This window comes from Mesoplodon bidens, assembly GCF_964165515.1.
Source record: "Mesoplodon bidens genome assembly, chromosome: 10".
Taxonomy (NCBI): domain Eukaryota; kingdom Metazoa; phylum Chordata; class Mammalia; order Artiodactyla; family Ziphiidae; genus Mesoplodon; species Mesoplodon bidens.
This window is the reverse complement of record NC_138172.1, coordinates 78,272,278-78,299,832: the sequence shown is the minus strand read 5'-3', so window position 1 is coordinate 78,299,832 and position 27,555 is coordinate 78,272,278. Positions and strand designations below refer to the sequence as shown.

The 27,555-nt window shown below is 41.7% G+C and overlaps 1 protein-coding gene across 1 annotated transcript; it reads right to left on the bottom strand.

Annotated features, from left to right (window-relative positions):
• On the bottom strand, positions 1-27,555 carry OPN5 (opsin 5; the record flags this gene model as incomplete). The annotated part of the gene is made up of 10 exons (XM_081247399.1): positions 1-136; positions 1,288-1,375; positions 1,971-2,113; positions 2,655-2,686; positions 3,290-3,347; positions 4,796-5,037; positions 16,363-16,697; positions 19,988-20,158; positions 23,483-23,602; positions 27,426-27,555. The coding sequence occupies 10 exons, from the start codon at positions 27,553-27,555 to the stop codon at positions 1-3; spliced, it is 1,455 nt and encodes a 484-aa protein (XP_081103525.1).

The following is a 27,555-nucleotide window of genomic DNA, read 5'->3' as shown; positions in this document are numbered from 1 at the left end:
TTACATCGTATTTTCAAATTGGAAGCAGAAGAGAATTTTCGGAACTTCCCTCAAAGCTCCTAGTGTTAAACGCTTCCTCCCCTCGCCCCACACCCCCATCACTCTACTAATCTTTTCTTGTTCCTGCTTTTCAAAGCTGTGTTAAAGACCACATTCCAGTTAACCAGTTAGTAAATGACAGGGTAGGGTCTACCTTCGGGGACTTCCTACGTCAGTGTTAAATTCTACCTTCTAGACAAACCGACACTCATCTGAATGCTCTTTTCTACTTATTCCCTCCATCATTTATTTACATAATCATTCCCTCAAAAACAAAATGAACAAAAACTCCTCCACTTCATTTTCTTCAGGTTTTTTGGAAACGACAATTTCTTCCTTAACATGCTTTTCCTACCTGCTAACTCCCAAACTCTATAATCCCCATATCAACCGGTATGAAATGTAGATTATTTTTAACCACCTATTTTAAATAGCTTGGCCTGTGTTGTGACACTGTGTTCCACACATCCCAAATATAGTTCATTATCTGCCCTCCATCCCACTCTTGCATGCATTTTTCCCTTCTGTACAAACATCATCCTCCCAGTTTCCTAAGCAGACGCCTGTGGGTCATCCCGACTCCTCCATTCTCCAGGCAATCAATTGCCAAGATCTCCTACTTCTTAAAAGATTTTAAACCTATATTCTCCTCTTCATTTTTGTTACCATTCCTTAATCCAGGCCCCCATTAACTGTTGTAATTTCTTTATAAAGCTGCCTAACTTGTCTCCAAATCTCTAATCTTGAACTCCATCCCCACCCAGGACAATCCACCCTCCATATGGCTATCATCAGGCCGGTCTTTCTAAAAATCATAAGCTTGGACTTCCCTGGTGGCGCAGTGGTTAAGAACCCGCCTGCCAATGCAGGGGACATGGGTTCCAACCCTGGTCCAGGAAGTCCCACAAGCTGCGGAGCAACTAAGCCCGTGCGCCACATCTCCTGAGCCTGTGCTCTAGAACCCGTGAGTCACAGCTATTGAGCCTGCGTGCCACAACTACTGAAGCCCTTGCCCCCCTGGAGCCCGTGCTCTGCAACAAGAGAAGCCACTGCAATGAGAAGCCCGCGCACACAATGAAGAGTAGCCCCGGCTCGCCGCAACTAGAGAAAGCCCGTGCACAGCAAGGAAGACCCAACACAGCAAAAAATAAAATAAAAATAAATAAATAAATTTATATTAAAAAATAAAAATCATAAACTTCCTTTCTTCCTTCCCCTGCCTGAATTCCTGCAAGGTCTCTGCATTACCTTGCAGGTAAAACCCACAGAACAGCATAAACAACAAAGGCCTTGCTGACTACAACTTCCAGGCCCACTTCTGACAACCGGCGCCCACCTTAATCATAATTAGAGCAATTGCTAACATGTAAGGGATGCTCCCTCTGTTTCAGGCACGGTGCTAAGTGAATTATATGGATATTTTCTCTTCTGAGCCTCACAATGACCCTGTGAGCAAACTCCTGTTACTATCCCCATTCTACAGGCTCTCCGAAGGGCCCAGAGCTGGGGTGCAGACACAGACAGACTCTCTTCTCTAAACCTGTGTCGCTCTCCACCTGTGGCAGCACACTTTTTCACACCTCTATATTTTCTGCCTATAAGTCCCTGGCCTCTCTATTTTCAGGACAATCCTGCTTCTTTTCTCAAGCGGTCCCAAGCCCCAAGTAGAGTTGTCACTCCTTTTGCTTTCATCATAGAGTGTGTTTTATACACACATCTATTTAGTATTTTTCTTAAACCACTGACACACCCCAACCCATTCCTGGTCCCCCACCCCAATTCTGGAGAAAACTGAAAGACCAAGAAACTGCAGGTGTCCTGTACTGAAGGCTGAACCCTGGAGGAGGGTCCATTCTCGATCCAGTGAAAGGAGTGGGAAGGGGTGGAGAGAGTACTAACGGCCCCTCCCTTCCCTTCCTCACTTCTCTCACCAGCCGTTTTCAGAAAAGCAGGATCAGGATCATGCATTATGTTCCTAGCAGAAGGGGGAGGTAGATGGGAGCTGGGAGCTGGGAGCAGGCGTAACACGTGGTTGGCCTTCAATAGAGAACTGTGGTAGAGATGGCCTCGCATGCTGAATTAGGAGAGAAGATAGACGTTGAGTTGAAGGCCAATTTAGACCTAGTATTTACATGCCTGCTGCCTTTACTGGCTCTTAAAGGGCAGGCATCTGCATCTCTTTACCTGCGGACCTCACAAGGTATTTGTTGGACAAAAAGAAGGAACAAAAGAAAGAACAAAGGTAACAAAGAACAAACGAACAAAAGAAACAGCACTTATACACAGCTATGTTCACTAAATTCGTTTCTTAAATAATTACAGCTAGTAATGCCCTGTCACATCCACTATAGTAGTATTAGAACTTAATGAAAAAATCCACATGAGTAAAATTATCATCAGTGGCAATTACTTTGATCCTCAAATTCTGAGGTACAAGAGAGTTTTCCATTTAGGGATTTAAGGCAAAATTGATTTCCCTAGAGGACTACTTTGGGGCATCACTACCATTAGAGTGTGACCCTCTGTCCGCATGAGAAGAGAGAGGCTGCAAGAATCAGGAGCATCTCCCAGTCAAAGAGCCTGTGGTCCAACACCCTGTCCCCAGGATCACCCACCTAAATGAGCCCCAGAAACGGCCTCCCTGGCCCTACATTAAGAAGTAATAATGATGATGTAATGAAATTAAATATGCCCTAATAAATAAAACTTTTTTTTTTTTTTTTTTTTGGCAGGACGCGGGCCTCTCACTGTTGTGGCCTCTCCCATTGCGGAGCACAGGCTCTGGACGTGCAGGCTCAGCGGCCATGGCTCACGGGCCCAGCCGCTCCACGGCATGTGGGATCTTCCCGGACCGGGGCACGAACCCGTGTCCCCTGCATCGGCAGGCAGACTCTCAACCACTGCACCACCAAGGAAGCCCATAAATAAAACTTTTAAACATTTTTCTTAATACCTCAGACTTCACACTATGTACCATGACAATAGGTTTTAAAATAGAATTAAAAAGAAAAAAATTCCAGGGAGGCTCATTCTAGTAATAATCCTTGAAGCGGTAACCTATCATCTAGTTTCCATTTGGCCACTGGAATTTCCTAGCAAATCTTGGCCTAAAGAAAAAGAGGGAGAGGGTACAAAATATAAAAATATAATATCAAGATAAAAGTGTGGTCACAATCAAACGTTTACAGCAGTGAAGAAGCAAATAAGTGAATAATTGTGTCCATGAGTAATGCCGTGTCCAACTTCATACCTCTTGGTGGATTTCCAACACAGCAGAAGACTTCCGGACTGTGGTTACAGTGTGCAGCCTGGATATAGGAGAAGAAAGATGCAATTTAATATATATATATAATACACTATATATGTACATACACACACAGATATATATACACAAAGATACATATGTATAGCATGTCAAACTTGAGTACCATGAAGATTATATGCACAAAACTTGAATTAGAAAGAGATGGAAATAATAATTCAATTTAGAATATTCAAAGTCAAGAAATTCCTTGGGCAGAGCTTTCCAAAAACAAGCCACTGGTTTAGAGCACATTTCCTGTGCCCTAGTGAGTTTCCTGTCCTCTAGGACAAAATTCTCTGCACACCAACCTACCACTCAGTTGGGCCCTGTGACTCACCCAACTAATGTGGTCAGAGGAGGCTTGATTACAAGCAATGCCAGAGTCTGGGGCTTTGTTCTTCTTTGTTCTTTATCTTTACTAAAATACTAGGAATGTGGAATGCCTCAGGCCTTCACTGTGCACCACCAGCTCTTTTGAACATTTCTATTGCACCTAAGATTGGCCTTGCATCTGAAGTCTGGGTCACCTGTCACTGGTGATGGGTGGCCTCATTGGTCTCTAGGTAGGTGGGGTAAAAGGCCTATGACTCCACGTGCTGCAGTGTCAATGTCTTCCTTTCCCAGACTCTGGTTCACTGGCTTTCAACCATGGCTGTGTATGTGAATCATCTGGGAGAGGTAACCAACCAAACAGCTAATGTTCAGGCCTAATCCAAACCAATTAAATCCAAATTTCTGCAGATGGGGTCCAGAGGACACAGTAGTCATAGCATAAAATGGTAATAAGTGCTAACATTAAAAATGTAGATCTTTTAGAATGTGGTTGAACTCGAATGAATATCAGTTTAAAGCAAGTAGATATAGTTATGGGTCAACATGCTTGAGTTCTGAAACCCAACAGACCTTCACCTTGCTTGAACCTCCATTTCCTCACCTGACAAAGAGAAGGAATATAATATGGGTCTTGCTGTGAAAATAAAGAAACTGACAGAGAGTAAAAACGTCATCTCCCCTTCTCCCCTTCCTTTGCCTGTCCAAATCCTATATCTTAGCTAATGGTAGAAATGTCCCAAACAAGAGAATTTTTTCTGTTGTGAAAACTTAACTTTGGATCAATGCCATGTGGCACAGTAACTCTTGGAGTGAAGTGGATTTGGTTCCAGTAAGGAAGAGTGATACAGGGTGGATGCTCAAATGGGCGTGGCTCCGTATCTTGGCTGCTCTACAATAAAAAGCAGAATCACTTTTCCCACCCTCTACTCCTGTTGTCCAACTCCTATATATCTGATTACTTGATTTCAGGAATTCTGGTGAACAGAAAGTAAAGTCCTCCTAGCACTAATCCTAAGTGATGAGCTCTAACCCTAAGAAGGCAGCATTCCCGGTGGCTTGAACCCCGTGGGATTTTGAAACAAAGAAGGTATCATTCATTTGCAGCTTCAGAAATTTTACCTGAAGTCTTCCAAAGATTTCTTCTTGGTGGCTTTCAAACCACCAGTTTGGCAACAGGCAAACTTGTAATCGATGACCTGGTAAATGATGGGGTTGTACACTGCTGCTGATTTTGCCAGGAGGGTTGGCACCACGGAGAGTTGTATGGGGATGGAGTCTGGCCTTCCAAAAGCGGACCACACGGAGACCACTGCGTAAGGAATCCAGGCGATCAGGAAGCCAGCACAAATCAACATCGCTACCTGGTAAGGGAAAGCGACAGAGAACAAAATCGAGGCACTTGGTGGAAACGACGGGTGTGGGGGGAGGAACAGGCAGCCTATTTACACCCAAGAAACTCTGTCTATCGTGTTTTCATTTATCTTGCCAGTAGGATTCATTTCATATGGATCTCTGAGATGTTCAGCCAGAAGAAGTTATGACAATTCTTATCCCATTCACCACATCTTATCCATTCTCCACTCCAGAATTTGAATGTACCCAAAGACCCGAAGTTTAACCCTATAAAAGGTATCAGATTGTGCCTACATGGAGCAGGAAAATCATGCTAAAAGGACATCTGTGAGCTGGAAATTTCCAGACTTCTCAACCCACATTCACTTAAAAACTAGATGGAGAATATATACACCTTGATGAAATTTTAAATCACCCTTATTTGCCTCAGGAAACTTAGAAACTCTGCTTTTGTTTGAAATTCTAATAGGAAGCTTCTTCAGAGATTTCTATGAAATGTAATTTCCTTTGGCTCAAGTTTTTCTCAAGGTTGAGGCTCAGATGGTGGAAATTCACTAGCTACAAGGCAAAAGAGAGTCATCGAGCTTGAACCAAAGTGACACAGTTGTATAAAACGAGACTTTTCCAGAAAGTGCTTTTCTCTCTCACCAAATTATATTTACCTTTAGAAGCCTCTTAACTTTCAGACCAAAGAATAGTTAGAGATAGGGTTTAAAGCATCCTGACTAGTTTCTCACCATCTGCCATTCAGTCCCTTTAAGAATGTAGTCTGGGACTTCCCTGGTGGCACAGTGGTTAAGAATCTGCCTGCCAAGGCAGGGGACACGGGTTTGAGCCCTGGTCCGGGAAGATCCCACATGTCGTGGAGCAACTAAACCCGTGCACCACAACTACTGAGCCCGCGTGCCACAACTACTGAAGCCCGTGTGCCTAGAGCCTGTGCTCCACAACAAGAGAAGCCACCTCAGTGAGAAGCCCGCACACCTCAACGAAGAGTAGCCCCCACTCGCCGCAACTAGAGAGAGCCCGCGCGCGGCAGCAAAGACCCAACGCAGCCAAAAATCCAACGCAGCCAAAAATAAATAAATAAATAAATTTATTTATTTTTTTAAAAAAAGAATGTAATCTGACCCTATAGATTATCCCACTTGAATTCAACAAATCTTTTTTTAGCAAGTGCTTTGCGTGAGACACTGTGTAAGTGCTCTGGAGACACCCGCACACCTTCGTGCCTGGGTTGTATCCCTCTAGAGCACAAACAACTACGTGACAAAGCTGAATATGGTTTAAGTGCCAGCTCAGAGGAAGACAAAATTACATGCTATGGAGCAAAGTAAGCACAGTCTCATGAGGAACGTGGCATATAACCTACACGCTGGCAAATGGAAATAAAGGCAAGTGAGACCAGCACAAGCAAAGGTAAAGACAGGTATGTGTGAGGTTTGTGTAGGAACTAGTAAGCAATTCACTTTGACATATGAGAAAGCAACCAAGGGAGACGAGCCTGGAAGAAAGATAACATCCACGTATTCAGGGTTCTGTATAACACATTACTTAGCTTGCCCTTAATTCCATATGCCTGAAAGCACGAGTAGGTTTTTGAGCAGGAGACATAGGAGAACCACGTTTAGGAAGATTAACCTGTAGAATAAAATGCAGCTGGGAAAAATCAGAGGCAGAAAAGTCATTGTTTATTCATTCAACCGGCAATCGTGATTGAGCATCTCCTACGTGTTTGTGTTGAGGATAAAAGAATGAACAAAGCGGGCACAATGCCGACACACCTAGACTTTCCATTCTGAGCAGGTTTGTTTAGGCGACTGTATGAACAAGAAACAAGAGGGGTCTTAATTAGAGTACTGAGATTTGCAAAGGAAGTCCAAGCTTCCGGTTTTCTTTTACATGCGAGCTATTTTAAGCCCCGGTTGAGAGAGAGTGAACTAACTTCAAAGCATCCTTAATACCATCATCTACCAGATTATTCTTTCAGGAAGATAAATAATGAAACTGTATTCAAATTTGCCCTCTGTGTGATGGAGATCTGGTGTTGTTTGTTTGTATTTATTTTCCTCTTCCCAGTATACCTTCAGCCTTAGCTTTGCCAGAAACCCTTCTGCCTTGTATAATCTTTTATGGAGTTGGCATCTCAGGAATCACAAGAGCCAAGTCTGACCAGAGGACTGCATGCCCCTGGCTACAATCCTAGGAGCAGGGATGGACACATGACTAGAACAAGCATAATCAGACCCACCTTGGGATTTTATAGGGCAGTTTTAGGAAAAGTCAGCCTTCCTTTTGAGTTACCTAAAGGCCTGGGAGGATGAGAGGCTGGAGATATCTGAGGCCAGGAGCCACTTCCTTTCACAGCCCCCATCCCCTAATTTAAGAAGTAAAATGGGGCTTCCCTGGTGGCGCAGTGGTTGAGAGTCCGCCTGCCAATGTAGGGGACACGGGTTTGTGCTCCAGTCTGGGAAGATCCCACATGCCGCGGAGCGGCTGGGCCCATGAGCCATGACCGCTGGGCCTGCGCATCCGGAGCCTGTGCTCCGCAACGGGAGAGGCCACAAGAGTGAGAGGCCCGCGTACCGCAAAAAAAAAAAAAAAAGGAAGTAAAATGTAAAATAACAGCTCCCAGCATCAAGGTCAGCAGCGTCAAGCTGGTGTGGAGGATCAAGGATGAGGAATGAGACACCAAATATTTTATTAATAGTAGTTAAAGCAACAATATTTGTACATACTTTATTGTTTTTGAACGTCAACTGGAAGAGTTTTTCCCATAACAAAGTCATTTGTGTGCATGTGCATTTCAATATGCTTTTGTGGGAGCAGAGTTATTGCAGGCAGGAAATGATCCGTACCCCTCAGTCTACCTGACCTGTGGAACGGCCTGCCAGTAGGGTGTGCTTGCCCTGGGAACCCCATATGTGTGGGCTGTGTCAAGAAGGAGGCATGAGAAATCTACCTGAAAGTCTCAGATTCTAAAGTTCTACCCAAAAAGTTCAAGGATCATCTTTCAATATTAACTGTAGCAGAGAAAACCCTCAACAGTAACCATTGTGCTCCATTTTGCAAATAGAGAATCTAAATCCCAAAGAGGTGAATCAAATGAGCCCAGATCTCCTGCATGTCCTGAAGTCCCGAGTTAGGGTCCTGAGCTAAAATTCTCACCTGAGCTCAGCAGTTATAGAGCAGGCCTGATGCACACATGCAGCTCTCCTGCTTACTTGCTTTCCATCTTTCCTCAGAGGCTTACCCAGGAGAAACAGCATTTGGTTTGGTCTGTGTGACTTTTGTTTGTAAATGGAGTGGATGCCTCAAAGCTCACAGTGAGGGTCGTATTTTTTTCTAAATCCTCAAATAAACAATAACGATATAAATAAAGCTTGCTCTAGCAGATGTCTGGGAACTTAACATAGCTCCATCCTTTCTCCTTTGGTGAGTCATAAGATAATTTCACAGTATCTCAAAAGCTGTTTTCTGTGTTGCTGCCAAAGTCATTGACAAAAAATAGATTAGCACTTAGTCCATAATATTTTCTACGTTTTACATATTTTCTCTTTTTATGGGGGTGTATAATGGGGAACAGTAAGGACTTAAAACATTTGCATTTTGTTATCCTTTTTAAAAGGACAGAAGAGAATTAAATTATACCAAGGTTTTTAAATACGTAGCAAATGAATCCGAGTGTTTTTTCTGGGATTAGAATAAAGCTAAATACTTCAAATTGAATGACTAGAAATCAAGTTTAAAGCAGAAAGAGGGATAAAAGCTTAGATCTCGAAGTACTGCATAATGTTACTTATGTTTTTGAAGTGAATACAAAGTTAATATGAGGCAGTCATTTTCTACAAGCTTCTCATGTTAAATAAACTCCACAAAATATTAAACTTTGAAATATTAAAGCTATTTTTAAGAGAGACTACAAAACTTTGCAAAACTTTCATGCGACATTCAGTTTTTCCAGAACTTTCTACTCAAGTTGGAGCACGTTTAATCTTCCCATCACTCTGTCCTTCACTTTCCACATTTCTAAGTGTGTCCTCATTTCTATTTTCCAAAATTTCTCTCCCAGACATCCTTAAACCAATTCTAATACAGGCACCTGTACCCATCAATTTCTTCTAAGTTGTTTATTTTTTTAATTGCTTCATTTTTATCACTGCCTTTTGGCTCACTGGAAAAGGAGTAAAACTTCAAATTCTTAAACTAGACAGTTTTTGTGGGAGGAAATTCACAGAATACATGTTTAGCTTCTACAAAAGAATCACACATCTGCAGCCCTGTTGATTTTTAGAATATCTTGCTGCAGAGGACCAAGAAATACATTTCAGCTGCACGGTTCAAGCTGGCATCAAGTGTCACGTAAGCAATACTGCCCACAATGGGTCAATTCCAGTGAATTAACCAATTAAAGCAAGAATAGAATAGGGATGAAGAAGTTCTATAAGGCGCTGCCTCTGGGCCCAATACATCTGAACCATTACAGCAGAGAAGTTTTCCAAAAAGGGAAGTCCTATCTCGTCTGTGTGCAGAGGCAGCGTGTAATAGTGGGGAAGTCTGACATGGAGATATTCAGGTTTGGATTCCAATCTTGGTTCAGTTCTACTGACCACTGTAAGGGAGACAGAATCTCTCTCTAAGATATGCCCCTTCAGTTCCTTCCACCAGACTCCTTTGCCCAGATATTAGTAAGACTTCAGCCAACATTTGAAGCTGCCTGCTACCTTGGATAATGAAATAGATGAGGAGAGGACTGGATGTGGAAGTGAAGGCTTAAAATCAGAGCCAAAGAGATGGAATAAATTCCCCACCAATGACGAGGCTGAATCACACCCCAGAACCAGCTAGACTACTGATAACAAAGATATTTCAGTGGCTGGGATGAGATAAGGGCACAAGGAGAGAGATCACCACATCTGTGCATTGAGAGCCAGGGCAGGAGAGGGTCCCACCTGCCTACAGAGAACGTAGAGTTGGTAGGAACACAGGCAGGATCAGATAGATGTGGTTTTTCTCTCTTGGCTCCAGCCAGCAAGTATATGGATTTGTTCCCAACTAGAGGGGAAAACGGTAATAAAAGATGGCAATGCAATGATAAATGCCAATTGTAAGACTACAACCCTCCACGTGCGGGCAGCCTGTCATTGAGTGATGCTGCCAGTGACAAGGAGGAAGGTGGGGAGCTGGACAACTGTGACCTACCTTCCTCGGCCCTCTGTTTCCTCATCTATATAGAAAGAGGGGTAGTGATATTTCGCTTTCACACCACCTTTAAGAAATTAAGTAATGCGACAACTCCAAACACATCTAGTTTGAGTTTCCTCCTTCCTTCTATTTTACCAGCAGAATGACAACAAAGGCCAACTGTCTCAGACCCACCTTCATACACTGATGAAAAAAGTTCTGAGAGCTTTGGTGCCCTGGTTGTGATCTGACTAAGAAACGTTAATTTATATTTTTTTAAAAAAGGAGTAGGGACCTCCCTGGTGGCACAGTGGTTACGAACCTGCCTGCCAATGCAGGGGACACGGGTTTGAGCCCTGGTCGAGGAAGATCCCACATGCCAAGGAGCAACTAAGCCCGTGCGCCACAACCACTGAGCCTGCACTCTAGAGCCCGCATGCCACAACTACTGAGCCCGAGTGCCACAACTACTGAAGCCCACGCGCCTAGAGCCCATGCCCCACAACAAGAGAAGCCACTGCAATGAGAAGCCTGCGCACCGCAACGAACACCCAACGCAGCCAAAAAATAAGTTAAAAAAATTTTTTTTAAAGGAGTGGAAGAAAGAGAAGAATTCTGCACTTCCCAGTTGCAGTTTTCTCAAATCTTAAAATACCACTACTCCATAAACAAGCGAAAGCTGTGATTGGAAGGAGAGGCTGCAAATTAGGTCATGTCACTCTATGCATCTGTGTTTTGAGTTGTAAGCAACAGAAATGGACTTTAGCTGAGTGAGACAGGAAAGGAATGCACTGGTTAGGACAGAGCATCACTGGGAATGCTCAACTGAGAATTGGGGCCAAGCCAACAGAAATGATACCCCAAACTATGACCTGGACTGGTTCTGATACACAAACTCCTGCTGCTGTAGCCATGTCCTTGGGAGCAATCTCCCTGGCCTTCACCAGGTGTCACTAGTTTCTGAGACAGGCGACCATAGCTGGAGCCTAGGGTCATAGCTGCACTCAGCCACAGGGGAATCTTGGAAAATCAATAACTTGTCTTTGTGTATCTTTTAAGTCAAGAGGCCATCTTTGCACAGAAACATTGTTTCTCCCCTGCTGCTCCCCAGCAAGACATAAAATGCTGACAATTTCTCAACATGGAAATTTCAGACCTGGAAAGGGTTTCAGCCACTGTCAGCCAAAACAAATAATAAATGTCAGCTTTGTGAGATTTCTCAGTGGGCAAGTGGCAAAACTGGCACTGACCCATAATTTGAAATTCTTCCCTTCAACAAATATATCTGTATATGTTTGAGGCATTGTATTAGGTTCTGGGGACACAAAGTGAACAGAAAGATATGGTTGTTACCCCTGTGGGCCTTATTGACTAGTGGTAAAGACAGACATGGAACAAATAATCACAGAAGTAAGTAGGTAATTGTAAATTAACTAAAAATTGTGACAAGTTCTACAAGGAAAATGTTAATAGGAGGACATTTTAATAGGAGGACTTGAATTCAATTTGGAGAATGCTTCTCTGGAAAGTAACATTGAAGCTAAGAACAAGTAAGAAGAACCAGAGGAAAGCAATTAATAAATTGGCTCAAAAAAAAGGAATACAGTTCTGCTTTCCCATTAACTGCCCTCAGAGTCCACATGGGGGTTCTCTGAATCTGAACCCCCAAAGATAAATAACATTCAATGACCGATGCTGGAGGGGAGTCTTTTGAAGGAAGCAGAGATTTACGTTAATGAGTTTTAAAAAGACTTCACAGTCAACAGAACAAAGCAAAACAAAAATGCCTCTGCAGGTATAAAACAGACAGAGGCCCTCAAGCTGGGGGTCAAGGGACCAGTTAACACTGATCAAGGTGATTAGGTTAACATAGTATATTCAATTATGTGTCATCCCAGCAATCCTGATTAAGCATCTAGCAGGTGTCGGGCCCTGGGGAGCCAGAGCAAACAGCACTTGCCCTCATCCAGCTACTATCTTGCAAAAAGAGCCACAAAGATGTGTCATTCAGAAAAGGGGATATGCCAAGTGCTCTGGTGGCCCATAGCAGAGGGACTTCAACAAAGCAGGAGGGATTGGGAAGGTTTCCTGGTAGAAATAAGAGAAATTAAGAGAAACCCAGATGTCCACAGGATCTGGATACTAACTATAGCCCTGGGACATTGTAGGTGAGCTCTGTGTGCTGAATGAATAAATATGAAGTACCAATATGCACAGCATAGTAATATACGGAAAAATTAATAGAAACTTCTGGTATTTCCTTCCTGTTACTCCACCTTCCCCCTCATCATAGCAGCAGCAAGAGTGTCCACTGCATTGGTATGAAGGTTTTCACAAGCAGAAGTGCCGAAGAAGTAAAACATTCGTTTCTCAGCTTCTGAGTTTCAAAATAGAAATTCGAAACTTACAAGAGAGGAAATAGTTGAAATAGAGGGTTTTGAGTGTGACAAAAATGATGTTTGAGTATCTGCAGCCAGAGATGTGCAAGACTAGAGGCATTCAGTGTACAGTGTGGACAAGTTAAAGGGACGTACGTGGATACAAGAGCCCACAGTGCGTCAAGGGCCTACAGCCCAAAGGCAAGGGAGGACATCAGAGGAGCTGGTCACTGACCTTGAGAAGCTGTCCTGAAAATACTCCACTGAGCCGAGCACAGGGGGCCAGGGAAGGGGTTGGGGGAGCAGTAGACTCTCAATGCATTTGCACAAGCAGACAGCTTGTGCCTCACTTCCCAGGGTGCCAGCCAAGGTCTTGACATCCACCCAAGGGGTTGCCAAAGAAAGATGGGGAAGTACCTGGAATATCTAGTGAGCCTAAAGAGGGCTTATAGCTGAAACAAGAAAGATGCACAGTGACCCATGACAATGGATGCCTGAGGCCAGAGGCAACCTTAACTATCTCAGCAATACCAGGGTCAATAAATGACAACAACCAAACCAGATGCCCCCACCCACTGGTCCCGTGCAGTTATAAAGACCTCCCTGAACTTACACAGAGCCTAGGAAGAGGAGGAAAACCCAATTCAACTGAATTTACCCTGATTGTGTCATGTTGTTTGTTTTACAAGGTCAAATGCCGGCATAAAAATGAGATTATACTGAGTCATAGGAATACAAAGAGAAAGGGTTTTTTCTTTCCTTTTTTTTGGTTTCTGTAAGGCTTTTTTGCTTTTGCACACCTCTGCAATTTCTGTAGTCTGTGAAATTTCAGCCTGCTATAAAAAAGTCTAGCAGAACCATTTTTAAATTAATCAGAAGGAAATTACAATGTGGAGAAAGGTTTATAGCTGGAACATCAATTTTTAAGTTGACAAGGTCAGACTGGCAAAATGCAGGCCCAGATAATAACCTACCTAGAAATAATTAGAGTACACAAAGAAATGAATTATTTTGATCCCATAATCCAATGAGGTGGCCTTTAATAAGCTTTTAGACCAGGACATTCTGAAGATCAGAAGCATCAAATGAACAAGCAAAGTGCCAATCCTGAGAGGTAGTTGAATGGAGGACAAGGCTTCTAAGACTATGAAAAGGCCCATGAAGGTTTTTCTACTTATTTTTACTCAGTACAAAAAAAATCAAAATTAACTAGTAATTGAAAATAGTTTAAATTTAGAGCAGAAGGTGCCACAATAGAAAGTTCTGTTTATTTTTCAACGTAGGTTGAATTTTGACTTAAATATTTTTCACAAATGTCAATAATTAGAAGCATTGTATGTTTAGGTTATTTTAATATAGGTTTTATATATACAAATGAAGTTAAGATGTAACATAATATAGATATCATATATAATATAATGAGAATACATGTTAGAAGACATATATAAAGTAAAATCATACACATATATGCCTACACTTTTCCTTTAACATCGCTTTGGTTAATGTGGTCTGGGTGAGCCTGACTATTTGGTAACAGATCAAGTTTGGGATTGACATATACACACTACTGTATTTAAAATAGATAACCAACAAGGACTTACTGTATAGCACAGGGGACTCTGCTCAAAACTCTATAATCTAAATGGGAAAAGAATTTGAAAAAGAATAGATACACTTATATGTATAACTGAATCACTTTGCTCTATACCTGAAACTAACACAACATTGTTAATCAACTATACCCCAATATAAAATAAAATTTTTTAATAAAAACAAACAAAAAAACTACGCATCAAATTAAATGGTATATGCTGAGCTTCCCCATGTATGTGTAATGAGCTTTAGAAGCTCTGACTAATGAGCTGCCCACCCTCAAGAATACACAAAGAACCAGATGCTAGGGTATTGGTAAAAGCTGGCTGTGAGTGGGCTGAGTTGAGGAATTCAACTAACAGGAGAGAGGATGATGAGTGATTGCCTCAGAGAAACGGGAGAAGGGCCTCATGGGTAGGAGGACCCAGACTCACTGCTTAAGACCAGCCAAGCATCTCAAGGCCAGTAACCTTGGGGGATGGGAAGAGGAGAGGACATCATATGACATCTCGGCAGCTTCATGGCATGCCACACTACAGGACTGCAGCTGAGATCCCATACCCATGTGACAGACATCACGTGGTTCCCTGGGCATACTTCCACGAACTATTGAACACAAACACTTTTAGCTCGGTTGCATTCACCTAGTTCCTAGAACAGTACTTGGTACTTGAATAGGATTTGGATGAAATGGAATCCACATTTAACTTGGATTAATTTATTGGCATTAGTTTGTTTTTTACATCACAGACAGGAGCTAAAGGAAGAGCTAGAAATGAAGAACTTAATTCATGATCCTGAATTTATGGAAATATTTTTCCTACATAACAGCCAATTATAAGCTAGAAGTTGATCATGATTCCTGATGCTGCATATTTGTCCAGGTAGAATGGCTCCATTTTTAGGTGATCAGTATAGATTTAGAGTGATGAAAACTTCAAACTTTCTTCTACTCAAATGTGGAGTTTAGGGAGTAAAGGAACCAGAACCTCTAGCTCTCACTGTGCAACCAAGAGGTCCTTGCACAACATCTAAAAATCTGAAATTTGGAGAGAAAACTATTACTAGGACAAAAGTCCTGACTTAGTAGGTAGCCATCTGTGGTCTGGAGGGAACTGTGTTACTCCTGGTCCCTAAGGCCAGTGGTCTCCAGGGTAGGCTGTGAGGACACTTGAAGGTGGATATCAGTCAACATGATGGATTGGGACACCAGAAGAATGATTAGAACTTCAATCTACATTTATTTTTATCTTTCAAATATAAGATGGAAACTAAGGTGTGCTAATATTAAAAACTCAGTTTGAGAGTATGTGCTGAAAAATATTTCCTCGATATAAGGGTGAAACGTGATGGAACTGTAAAGACCACTGCCTTAGACCTTACCAGAAATCCTAAAAGTTAGAAGAGACATGAGGCATTATGATTTCTTTAACATCATCCATGCAGCCGACGACAGCATAAAATGTTTATCTCATTGAATCCCCACCACAACCCAGAGAGACGGATGTTACTCTTCCTGTTACACAGGTGAGGAAGTAGAGATTCAAAGAAGTTAAGTATCTATCTCTGGGTCACAAACCTGGCAAGTGTCGGTGATAAAATCCAAACTCCCATCCGTTTTCAAACGGTCTGCTCTTTTCCTTACACCACAATATCTGAAGAGCTGCCAACTCTGAGACTAGCATTTGCCGAGGGACTCAATGCTGCAGAAATTGCTCTTGTGTGAAGATGGGTTTCCCGTAGGAAAGCAGACATGGTAAGCTCTTACCCTGTTAATAAGGCATGTCCCTAATCGTGCCCATCAAAGTCCATACAGGACAGTAAATACTGTGAGGCATTCTATGAATCATAAAAGTTATTATTCTTATTAGTGAAATAATGTTAAGAAGCAATGATATCCTATTCAATAGAAAGAAAAAGCCCCCAGTAGATCCATTGTATAAATTTGGTAGATATTAGACGTGTGTGTTTGTGTGTGTGTGTGGGGGGGTAAATGAGAGTGAGATAGAGACAGAGGGAAGAGACACTACAAAGGTTTAAATAAATAATAACAAAGTTCATAAGGCCATAAACAGTGGACATTCGGAGTTCTCCCAGCCTCCAACATTCTCTATCCTCTTTGCCCTGTGAAGTTTTAATTGATTAGAAAACATGTTTGTAAATTATGACTGCGGTTACCTTGGTCAGTTTCATTTCCAGCACATGGCTGCTATGGATCCGACTGTCAAAATGAGCTACTTCTTTGGAGGAAGACTTAACCTTAGCAATGATCTTCACATAGGAGAACACGATCACAGCCGTTGGGAGCAAGAGGCAGAAGAAGAGGATGTTCAGGATGAAAATCTGGCCCCCCACTGAGGCCTGGGCCAGCCACCAGTCCAGGGTGCACGAGGTTCCGAAGGGCTCAGGTGCGTAGTCCCCCAGACCTACCAAGGGCATGGTGGTCCAGAAGGAAGCATAGGCCCAGATGATGGCCAGGCAGATGTAGGCGTGCTTTCTTTTCAGCCAAACCCCTGGAGGTGGAAGAAGAGCATTACCAGGATGTAATCTACCCTCCACCCAGATACCTCCCTTCCATAGGTCAAATTCCACATCCAAAGAGTTAATCCATTGGATTCTGGGAGAAGTGGTCAGTAACCAAAGCCGGAGGGAGAGTAGGGTGGAGGGAAGAGAGTTCCAGAGCTTGGGCCCTTTTTCCAAGAGAATAAAACTGGAAGTGATTTCACAGGGAAGGTTTTCTCTAGGCATCTGGGAGCCTTGGGAGGGGGAAGTGACAAAAGCTGGGGAAAGGTGGCAGTAAAAAAGATGAGAGGAGGCTGAAGACAGTGGAAGATCTTGGGAAAACATCCGGCATGACCTTTGAGGTCCTATCCAGGACAAGAGGCCAACTGGTAGAGTATAGAGATGGAGCCCCAAAAAGCATGTGTGAAGGGTTTATCTAAGGTAGAGTCCTTTGTGGGAGAAATGATAAGACACTGCCTGTATCTTTAAAATATGCTTCTTCCTAAAAGCTCGTGTGCCTCTCACCTAAGCACTCATGGAGTGGGTGTTGGTGCCACGGTCATGACTGTGTGGGGTGACGTTATGGGGTGACCCCACTGGGTGAGAGCAGATTTTGAATCTTCCAATGTTATTAATACGACAGTCACATTCACACAGCCATAGATAGAGAAGTGGGGAATCTAGGTAGATCATATCATGTTCTGCAAAAGAAATTCTGTGAAAATATTTCCAGTAAAACAACAACAACAAAAAATGAGCTCTGTGTTTCAGCACTAGTTTCCATTCGCCGAAAGAGAATTCCAAGAGGCAGAAACAGTGCAGTCATTTAAGGAAAGCTGTAAAGCGCTAGTGATCATTTGCAAAAGTTCAATACAACCACCTAAGACAGGTCAGCCTGATCTAGGGCTTCAGCCTGCAGGGGAAATTAACCTCCGTACCGGTTATTGCCTGAAACCCAAAGGGCCAGAGAAGTAACCCCTAACTGCGTTGCTTTTTGGTAGCAGAGAAGAAATATCAAAACGTGCTTAATAAAAGCCAAACGATTTCTTCAGCACAGACTCAAGGCCTGCCTCTGTTTAGTGTCATGTGAGGTCTGGGAAATCAGAAATCATTTCTAGTATTTGACCCTCTTCATGTAACCTTTCCAGACGTCAGTGTTCTGATCAGTAAAATGGAGAAAATAAAGACATACTGCTTACAAATTTTGATACGGCTGAAATGAACAATGCCAGGCCTCCTTTGCAAACTATGAAGAACTACACTAACACGAATATTTACTCCTGTGTTTGTCTTATTTGGCACTAACAAGAAATATAACAGATTGTTTCCTTTGTCTCTATTTTTTCCAATATACGGTACCATAAAATGCAAATTTCACGGACCCACCAGATAGGGGTAACAGTGACGTAGCCACAACATCTGTCATCTCTCAGTTATCCATTATAATGGAGAAAACACTGGCACAAATAATTATATCTATTGATAGGAATGTGCATAGGCATACGTAGAAGCATTTATGGTTAGGGTTACTTAGTGAGGTGTTTTATACTTACATTCGGTTATGGTGAAAGGCTGTCAAGTACAGGAGGGAGTAGATTAGTAGATTGGTTCTGTGATGCTCCAGCAGTCAGAACTAGGACCAATGGGTGGAGGTTACTGGGAGGCAGTTTTGTCTTAATATAAGGAATAACATTGTAACAATGAGAGCAGACCAATCAGAGAATGGGCTGCCTTGTGCAGTAGTAAGCTCCCCGTCACTGGTCACTGGAATTATTCAAGAAGAGGCCAAGTGGCTGTCTGTCAGGGATGCCTTAAAACAGTTTATCACATTACATGGGAAAAAGGTCTACATGTCCCCAAGCGACCTTCTAATTCCAGCATTCCAAGACACTGTGTGGAGTGTTTAATTGTGCGACAAATCAAGTGATGAAACTAGACTATTGAGAATCAACCTTAGAAGAATGTTGATAATTCCATAGGAATTATGCCCTGTGATGATTCTGGGGATGGGTAGCATCATCTCTTTAATTGACCCAAAGCCTAAAGTCAGGAGGATATTCAAAAAGCAGAGACATCGAGGTTTAGTATTCCTCAAATATTCTCAGGAAATTGAACTTTTGCTTTTTTGTCTGTAAAATCTATATTTAAAATCTATTTTGATATGACCAAAAATAAGTTTATAGAAAAATATTGACTCTGAAATCATCCAGAATAGTTATAATTGTATTTTTTGTATTTTATTGGAATTTTTGATTCAAACTATTTCTATTGCAATTTTTAAGCTGTTTAGAAAAAGAGATGCAAAATTTTTTTAAAGGTGAGCCTGGATGGTGCAGACATTGGGCCATGACCCTTCCCCTGCCCTGACCCCCTGCATGTTTTTTGTTTTTTTAATTTAGGACCTTAAACTTTTAAAATATAAAGAGAAATTCCACCCCATTGAGAGTGTCACGTCAACTTGAACCTTCCCATTTCAGGCTCCAGGCCATAGTCTGTCCCCATGGTCACAACAATCAAGCTGATTGAGATGAACAAACAAAACAGTGTGGTGGGAACCAATATTATTCCCTGGTTGCACCTGGTTCTCAGTATTAAATTTAAAGGGCCCAAATCCTTCTCTTTTGGGTTCAATAGATTTCCAGAGCCCCAAGAAGCCAAAGTACGAAAAGTTTATTTTTCACATGTAGAATCGGTTTATCATTAAAGAAAAATCTTTAGCCTCTGAAAATTTGTTTATTGTTGGCTCACCCCTGACCTGTTCTCTTAGCTACTCATCTTTCTACCTACCAAGACCACAAAAAGAATGTTGGGCGGTATTTCTGTATGTGTGTCCTTTCCTGCAGGCACGGCTCTCTAACCTGGAGGAGAATTCCTCTTCTCTGCAGTCATAGGGATCCTGAGTGCTAGAGGAGAACCAGAAACATCTTTCCATACAATTATATTTACTACTTGGGGAACCAGCTAAACATCTTGGACCCAACATCCTTTCAATGTATAAAATGCATACTTTTGCTTGTATGGCATAACACGGTAAAAGCTTACACACTTTAGACAGAAAAATGATACTTTTAAAAGCATCATAGCCAAACACCAGACATGCCTATAGAAGTAGTATTTAAAGAAACCTACATTGACACAGGTTCAAATCTTTAAACATAGGTTAGAACAAGATAAGCTCTAAGTAGAAATACTCCTGGTCTCTGAGGTTATTCATGATCCTTATTACCTCTGCGTAAAACATGTACCGCTTTGACAATCCACCTAGATTTGACTCTCAGGGAATAGAAACCTTCCTACTTACCATACGATAAATAGCAGATTTTCAAGTACCGGTCCAGGCTGACAGCAGTCATGGTGATAAGACTTCCACAGCCGAAGAAAAATCCAGCCCATCCGTACCAGCGGCAGCCAATCCAGCCAAACACCCAGCGGTGACAGAAGCAAGAGATGATGGTGAACGGTTTGCCTACAACTAGAGTGCCAAGCAACTTGTCAAGGGAAGTTCCCTTCAGTTAAAATTTACCTCGCCTACCTCAACTCGCTGTTGAGTTTTATCCCATGCAGACAACAGAGTGCTCTTAGGTCCAGTTTGTTTACAGCCAGACCCAGATTTCTGGGATTTAAACTATTTATTCCTTCAGCTTCATCAGTTCGTTTTGTTTGTTTGTTTTTTTACTTTCTAGAAAGTAATCTTCTACTTTAATTCATGCCCTGCACCCGCCTTATCCAGCTGTGCATTCAATCTTCCCCCTCTTTGAAGGAAATGGCTGAGGAAGCTTTCCAAAATCTGTATCTGATCCATCTATCAAAAGAGGGTTCCCCAACCTTAATGCATTAGAAGAACCAAGTAACTGACATTGGCAGCCTGCAGATGCCAGCCTGCCCCACCCCTCCCAGGTGGGCCCCGTACCTGGTATACTGTTAGTTCAGTCAAATAACACATATTTATTGGGTGCTTTTCTAAGTTAGACACACATCGCCTCTAGTGGTCTACACAGCTGGTCTCATACTCCAACTGGCTAGACTGGGCACCCTCATATCAGAGCTTCCCTGTCCTGTTGGGTCTACACCCCATTGTCAGTGAGGAAACCCAGTGTAAAAGAATTACTTTTTTGTTTAACAAATGAACTATTTAGTGCCCATTATGCAACAAGGTGCCAGAGGACAAAGTGGAGATTAAGATTAACAGATTCATTTTTAATAGATACAGGGAGCAAAAGAAACAAATAATTTGTAATATAAGATACAATATGATGGAATGATGGGTCATGATGAGTTCCGGGAAAAAAAATGAAGCAGAGGAAAGAAATAGACAGAAATGGTTGTTTTATATCAGGAGATCAGGGAAGACCTCTCTGCACATGTGATGTTTAGGTAGATGCTAAATCAGTGGTTGAGGACTCAAGCAAACATCTAGAGGGAAAATATTCTAGGCAGGGGAGACAGCAAACTCAGAGCTTGAATTGAGTGTCTGCTGGGTGGGTGCTAAAGACAGCAAAAAAGACAATTGAATGTGACTCCGATGGAGCAAAATTTGTGTCTGTTGTGCCTGGGATCCATCAGCAAAAGGTATTTTAGGCTTCTTTCTGGAGTGGAGCTTTTGATGAACCTATGGGATGTCATCTAGAACCTTCGGGATGCCAAAGGGTTTTGATGAACCTCTTGGAAAGGTCTCTCCCTCCTCCACTAGGTAGAATGGTTCTAAACCCAGCTGCACATTAAAATCACTGGAGGAGTTTTGTTTTGTTTTGTTTTGCTTTGCTTTGCTTAATTTTAAATATCAGTGTCCAGAGCTCCAACCCCCAGATAATCTGATTTAATTTATCTGGATTTAATTTACCTGACTTCATTTATCTGGCTGGGCCATCATAATATAGTGTTTTTAGCTCCCCAGGTGATTCTTATACATGTACATGATTGAGAGCCATTGATATTTAAACAATAAATATTAGTTGTATAGATGAAATACATCTGGTCTCTAGGATGTGTTTCTTCAAGGTGCTTATAATGGAATATAGTGAAGCAAGAAAAAAATTAAAAAGACATAAAAAATTTTAAGGTTTATTGGAAGGAAAAAATGTATTTAAGAGATAACCAGAGGTTGCAAGAAATGATCTGTGTTGATCAGAGAAAACTAACCCATGGCAGAAAATGCTTTCTGATGAATTACTCTAAAGATATATACAGAGTAATAAGGTGGTTTATGCAATTCTACAGCAGACTTGCTTGGTTGAAAGCATTTTCAATGTATCTGACCAACTAAGGACATTTTTATTCAAGCCTAGTCTAATTCAGCCTTAAGCATCAGTCGGCTATAAGCGAAGGACGTGACTGAAATGGCACGTTTCATTCAAGCATTTTACGTTCAGTACCAGTGAGAGAACCACTAGGGGGCAGCATGGTGAGCTGACCGGAGAGCCATCATTCATGTTGCGACACCGCCATCGCGTGGCCAAAATGAAAATGGCAGTCACTTTGCAGCCTCGCAAATTCTGAGGCATATCGCGACTATTTTCACAGGAAGGGGCCGGATATGTCACTTTCCTCTTAATGTGCATGTGTATTTCCCAAAAGAGGTCATGATATTTCGGTCTGTCCATACTGAGTAAAGTCTTCCCAAATAACCAAGATCATGCAAACTCAGTGAGAGGGCAGCACATCCATTGCTGTGTAATAAACAGTGACTCAGTAAGTAGACACATCACCAAGACTTGTTTTCAGCGAATGGTAGTGGGAGAAAAATCCACTTATGAAGAGAGAAACAAATATCGGGAAACATTTTAGAAGGGATGCTTTGGATGAGACCCTGCTAAAAGATTTCCAGTGGAAAGACGAGTTGATGTGTTCTATTCAAACTCAATTTCCCTAATTCTAGTAACTTAAAACCATACGCTGTGTAGCAGAAAGTGGGGATCCAGAGGCATATTTGAGTGTATCTAAGCAACCCTGGAATTTTATAGATGAATGTAAAGGGAAGTGACTGACCCAAAATTGTTCATATTTGTAAAAATGAATTACAGTTAAAGAGAAATTTTATTCCAATTCCTCCTTGCTGGGATACCAGAGATGCCAAAGAAGCAAGAAATAAACCAGTGGTTCAAAATTTTGGCTGCACAATAAATTTACCTGGAAATTCTAATTTTAAATAACCTGATGCCCAGGTAACATTCTCAACTAATTAAAAGCAAAATTTCTGGGTATGAAACCCAGCCGTGAGTTGTTTTTGTTTTGTTTTTGTTTTTAAGTTCCCCAAGTGACTTTTTTGTGCAGCCAAGGTCAAGAACCACTGAACTAGAAGCTTCCTATACTTGCAGTCAGTCCCTAAGCCACACTTAAATATGTCATTACAAGGGCAACCCTTCCCCCTTCCTTGGCTCACCTTTCTGACCCATCATTTACCCTTAAGACCTTACCCCCTTGATGTTTATTTTAACAGATTTCCCTAAGGGAGTGAGGGATGTAACAGAGCTCAAAACAGTGATCTAAATCCTGTCTGTAAGCTTCTGTTTTCTGAATCATTTAGCCCACTCTACTGTGAGGTATCCAAAGTCTCATGTATCATTTCAAATTGTATCCTCAGCATCTAACATGCCCAGCACATGGAATGGACTCCATCTATGTTAAATGGATGACCTCTTTAGCCAAACAACACTCTGCTGACTTACCACAAACACTGTAAGGATGATTTGTGAAGGGAGGAGCAAAAGAAGCTGGGGGTAGGGTGATCTGTGAGCCAGTGAGGACTTTATAACGGGACTTTCAAACCCCTAAAGAAGAAATGCCATGGCTGTGTTACCTGAAATCCCCAGATCACAGATTGCTAAATTGATAGTCATTATTTCCGCAGGTTTCAGCTTCTTTTTTCGTCTAGAAGACATATAAAGGACATACCCATTTCCAAGTGTGGACAGAATCCCTACAAGGAAAAATATAAATTTCCATTGTTAAAACTAGGATTTAGAGCTCACTCAGATATGAAACACTTCTCAATTTCAAAAAAATGGACACCATAGATTTAGAGGGTAGCGAGAGGATTCTAAATAAAAATCTAAGTTAAGAAGATGAAATAAAAAGCATGAGTTGTGAGTGACAGGCGAGGGATGGTTTACCTCCAAAGGGATAGGAGTCAGGGATTGTCAAACGGCACTTACCCAGGAAAAGAACCACTAATTTCCCAGTGAAGCTCAGTAGGGTGTGGGAATCCCCACGGTCGGTTCTTGGACTAATCCCCAGGATGGAGCATCTCCTCAGCCATTTTTAGAGTATTAGCTTTATAGAACTCCTCCCCTCTGATGAGAAGGGTTAACCCCTTGGCTATCAATAAATTCTGAAGACGAAGTGACCCAAACCAAATGAGGTGCTTTCACTCTTCTTGTGGACTCCTGAGGGGGGGCCAGCATTCAGGAGAAGCAGAGGCCAGATTAGGCTGGCATGACCCCCTGCAAGGACAGGGTCATCTCCTGGACACACATCCAGGACTTTTTTGCATCCTGAGGACATGGACGCTGGATATCTGCCACTGCTACCGGACTTGGTATAAAGGGGAAGTGGGTGACAATTGATAACATGGACTCTCCCACTCCCACCAAAGGGAGAGAAAGTGGCCGTCAACTCACCAACCTACCAACAATGATATAAATGTGTTCCCATTTTTTTATATCCTTTTATTAATGACTGGCTTTGACATTACAATGATACTGTTCAAAAGTTCTTACAAACCCAGTTTAAATCCAAAAAGACCCAATCCCTACTGACTTTAGTTAAGAAAAGAATACACCTACTTCCATAGCTTAACATGTAGAGTAGATTTCTTCAGGAATTCTTGCTTCATAGTGTAGCTGTGTATAAATGAGAATCTGGTACAGCTGCCTTTAGTAGTAAGGAATAAGGAGAGTATTAACAGGAGAAACCCAGATTTTTCTATCTTAACTTCTACTTCTCCACCACAATTCATTTGGGGGGGCAAGGGGGAAAAATGTGTGTTTCAGCTGATGGTATGAAACCACCAGGCACTAACTGCATTGTGCTCTTAGGAAATTCTGAATCCCAGGAGTCAGTGCTGCCTCGTGGTCTATTTAAACCTCTTTAGCTTTCTTAAGACAGAGGAGGAAAAAAATAGAAGAGGTGGTGGAGATTCTAAACCAACTAAAATGAAACCCATGTCGCATTAAAGGAAACCAGCTAACAAGGCACACTGGGAAACTAAAATGTGAAAACATGGCTAGAAAAATTTTAAACACATGCCTTCTACTTCGTATCCAAAAAGATTAGAAAAACAGTAACTATGCATAGGCATTTGATACACAAAGCTCATTTAAACATCCTTTGTCTTTTTACTTCTCTTTTGAGAATATTGATTTTCTTATTTTTCCTTTCCTATATTATCTTTACTAATGATTCATAAGGCTTCACCCAGTGCCCAAAGCTTATCAAAAAATAGTCAACTCTCTGTGAGCTGCATGTTGATTATTCCCACAGGCAATCTCCCGTAGGGGAGTATCAGGAGAATGCAAACTTATTTTTAATGAGAGTTAGAGGAAAAGAAGATTAAGAAGGTAAAAGCTAAAGTGAGGGGGACATTTTTTGATGACCAAAATCTTGACTCTTTCTATGAATACAAAAAATTTAAATCTCGTATATAGACCGTTAATGAGCTACATATTTCTAGTAAAAGAGTAAAGGATGGAAATGGGTCTCTAGTTTATTTCTCCTCTATTCCAAACTCACATTATCTTTTCATCTTCCAGTTTTCCCTAAGACTTCTAGTATTGAACAAAGCTCACCAAGAATATCATTCCACTCTGGTTCCTTAAAAGGAATCTGGGCACATCCCCAGGAGGGAGGGAACCAGACACAGCACCAAGCCCAAGACTGGGTCGAGGATGAGTCCAGCCCCCACCAGCTGACCCTGGCCTCATCTTGAACGAACGACTGCTCTGGAACACACATTTGGCCCCATCCCCGACTCCCTGAGTGATCTGAGGCTCCCTTTGTTCCGGGACTCTTTTTGGACCTCTTTATCTGGTGCCTCTGCAGCACTCCCATTTGAATATGATTGTAGATTTTCCTTTCACCCCTTAATCGTCCTCCCTATTTTGTGTCATCTGGAGAAAGCTGTCAGGTTACAGGTGCTACTTCGTAATTCATTCCTTGCAATTGACTGCGACAAATTCAATTTATAAGACGTCTATTTTTCTGTCTTTTCTGATCATTGAAAGTACTTATGTTTAATAAAAATGCAATGTGGATTTTACTACCAGGTAGTCCCTGTGCGGGGAGAGAGTAGTTTGCCCATTTTGTTCACTTCTGTATTCCCAGCAACTTAAACAGTGGCAAAGAATAGGCACTCGATATATATTTGTGTTTGAAAGGACATGGAGGTCCATTGATAAGAAACAGAATTTAAATCAGTACCATAATAACTAATAACAAAGCCAAGGACCCAGGGAATCCCTTTGCAGTGGAATTTCTGATTCAATTTCATGGATTCCTTTTGCCTCAAGCACTGACCATAGAGGGGTCTCCAGACTTTTCTAATGAGTTTGGCTAATTTCAGGAGGTTAAATGAAAGTCTTAGCCCGTAATAAGTAGATGAGAAAGAGAGAGAGGGAAGGAGGGGGAGAGAAAGAGAGAAGGAGAGAGAGAAAGCTTGACCCAACAACTGAAAAGATTAAAGGCAGACACACCTAAAGACATAACCCACCTGCACACTGGTTACCCAAATTTAAAACAATGATTTTCAATGTAAGAAAAGTACTGTGGTTGAATCTAATTACCTAGACTAGTGCTGTCCAATAGAAATGTCATGGAAACCAGAAATGTGAGCCACATACGTATTTAAATTTTTTCTGGTTGTCATATTAAACAAAGTAAAAATATTACTAAATTAATTTTGAGAGTATATTTATTTAACCTAATAGGCCCCAAATGTTATAGGTTAGACGTGTAGTCGATTGTTTAAAATTATTAATGAGCTATTTTACATTATTTTTTCTGGTCCTATGTTTTCAGTATCTGGTGTCTATTTATACTACAGCACATCTCAATTTGGAAAAGTCACAGTTCAAGGACTCAGGAGCCACACGTGGCCACCACATTGGATACCAGAGTCTGGAAGCAGATGTACCATGCTCTGGATCAGGCAGGAAAACTTTTGACCCTGAACTGACTTCCATTTATTATTCATACATTTTTTTTCAACTCTTATCAAAATCACTTAGTGATGCTATCATGGTGGAACTTGACTTTAGGTGAAGTAAACACAGTGTATCCATCCTGACTACAGCATTGGGACAGAGTTCTCTCCATTGTGAAAAGCAGAGGCTAAACTAAATGAGTTCTAAGGTCCATTCTGAGACTATACTCTTATCCTTATATCAAAAGTATTTTTAAAAAAGTAAAAGCATTCTATTTAAATAAGCTCATGATCATTAATTTTGTCATTCGGTAGACAAGCCTACGATCAAAGCAACCAAAATGAAATATAGTCTCAAGGTAAATTATTTTGCTGTAAAACTTCTTTGGATTATCGAGGGAATATTTATCCCTAATAATAGAGGTAATAGAGCTGTTTCTATGAAACATGTATGAACTCTGTGATGTCACCCCTTCTTCCTGCTTCCCCCCGCTCTCCATCTCAAAATATCCACTCAAGTGTTGGAATCTTTGTGCAAAATTAACATAGCAGCCCATGAATTTTCTAGATGCAGCCTTTGCACTGAAAAGGCAAGGAAACTTACCAATGATTGTTAAGTAAAAGCCAGCCACTAAATCCGCTTCCCAGGAAAGTTTGGAAGCAAAGGGATCTCCCTCCCGACGGTAGTACGGCAGGCGCTCATCCAGGGCCGGAGCCGTGTGGTTCAAAGCCAT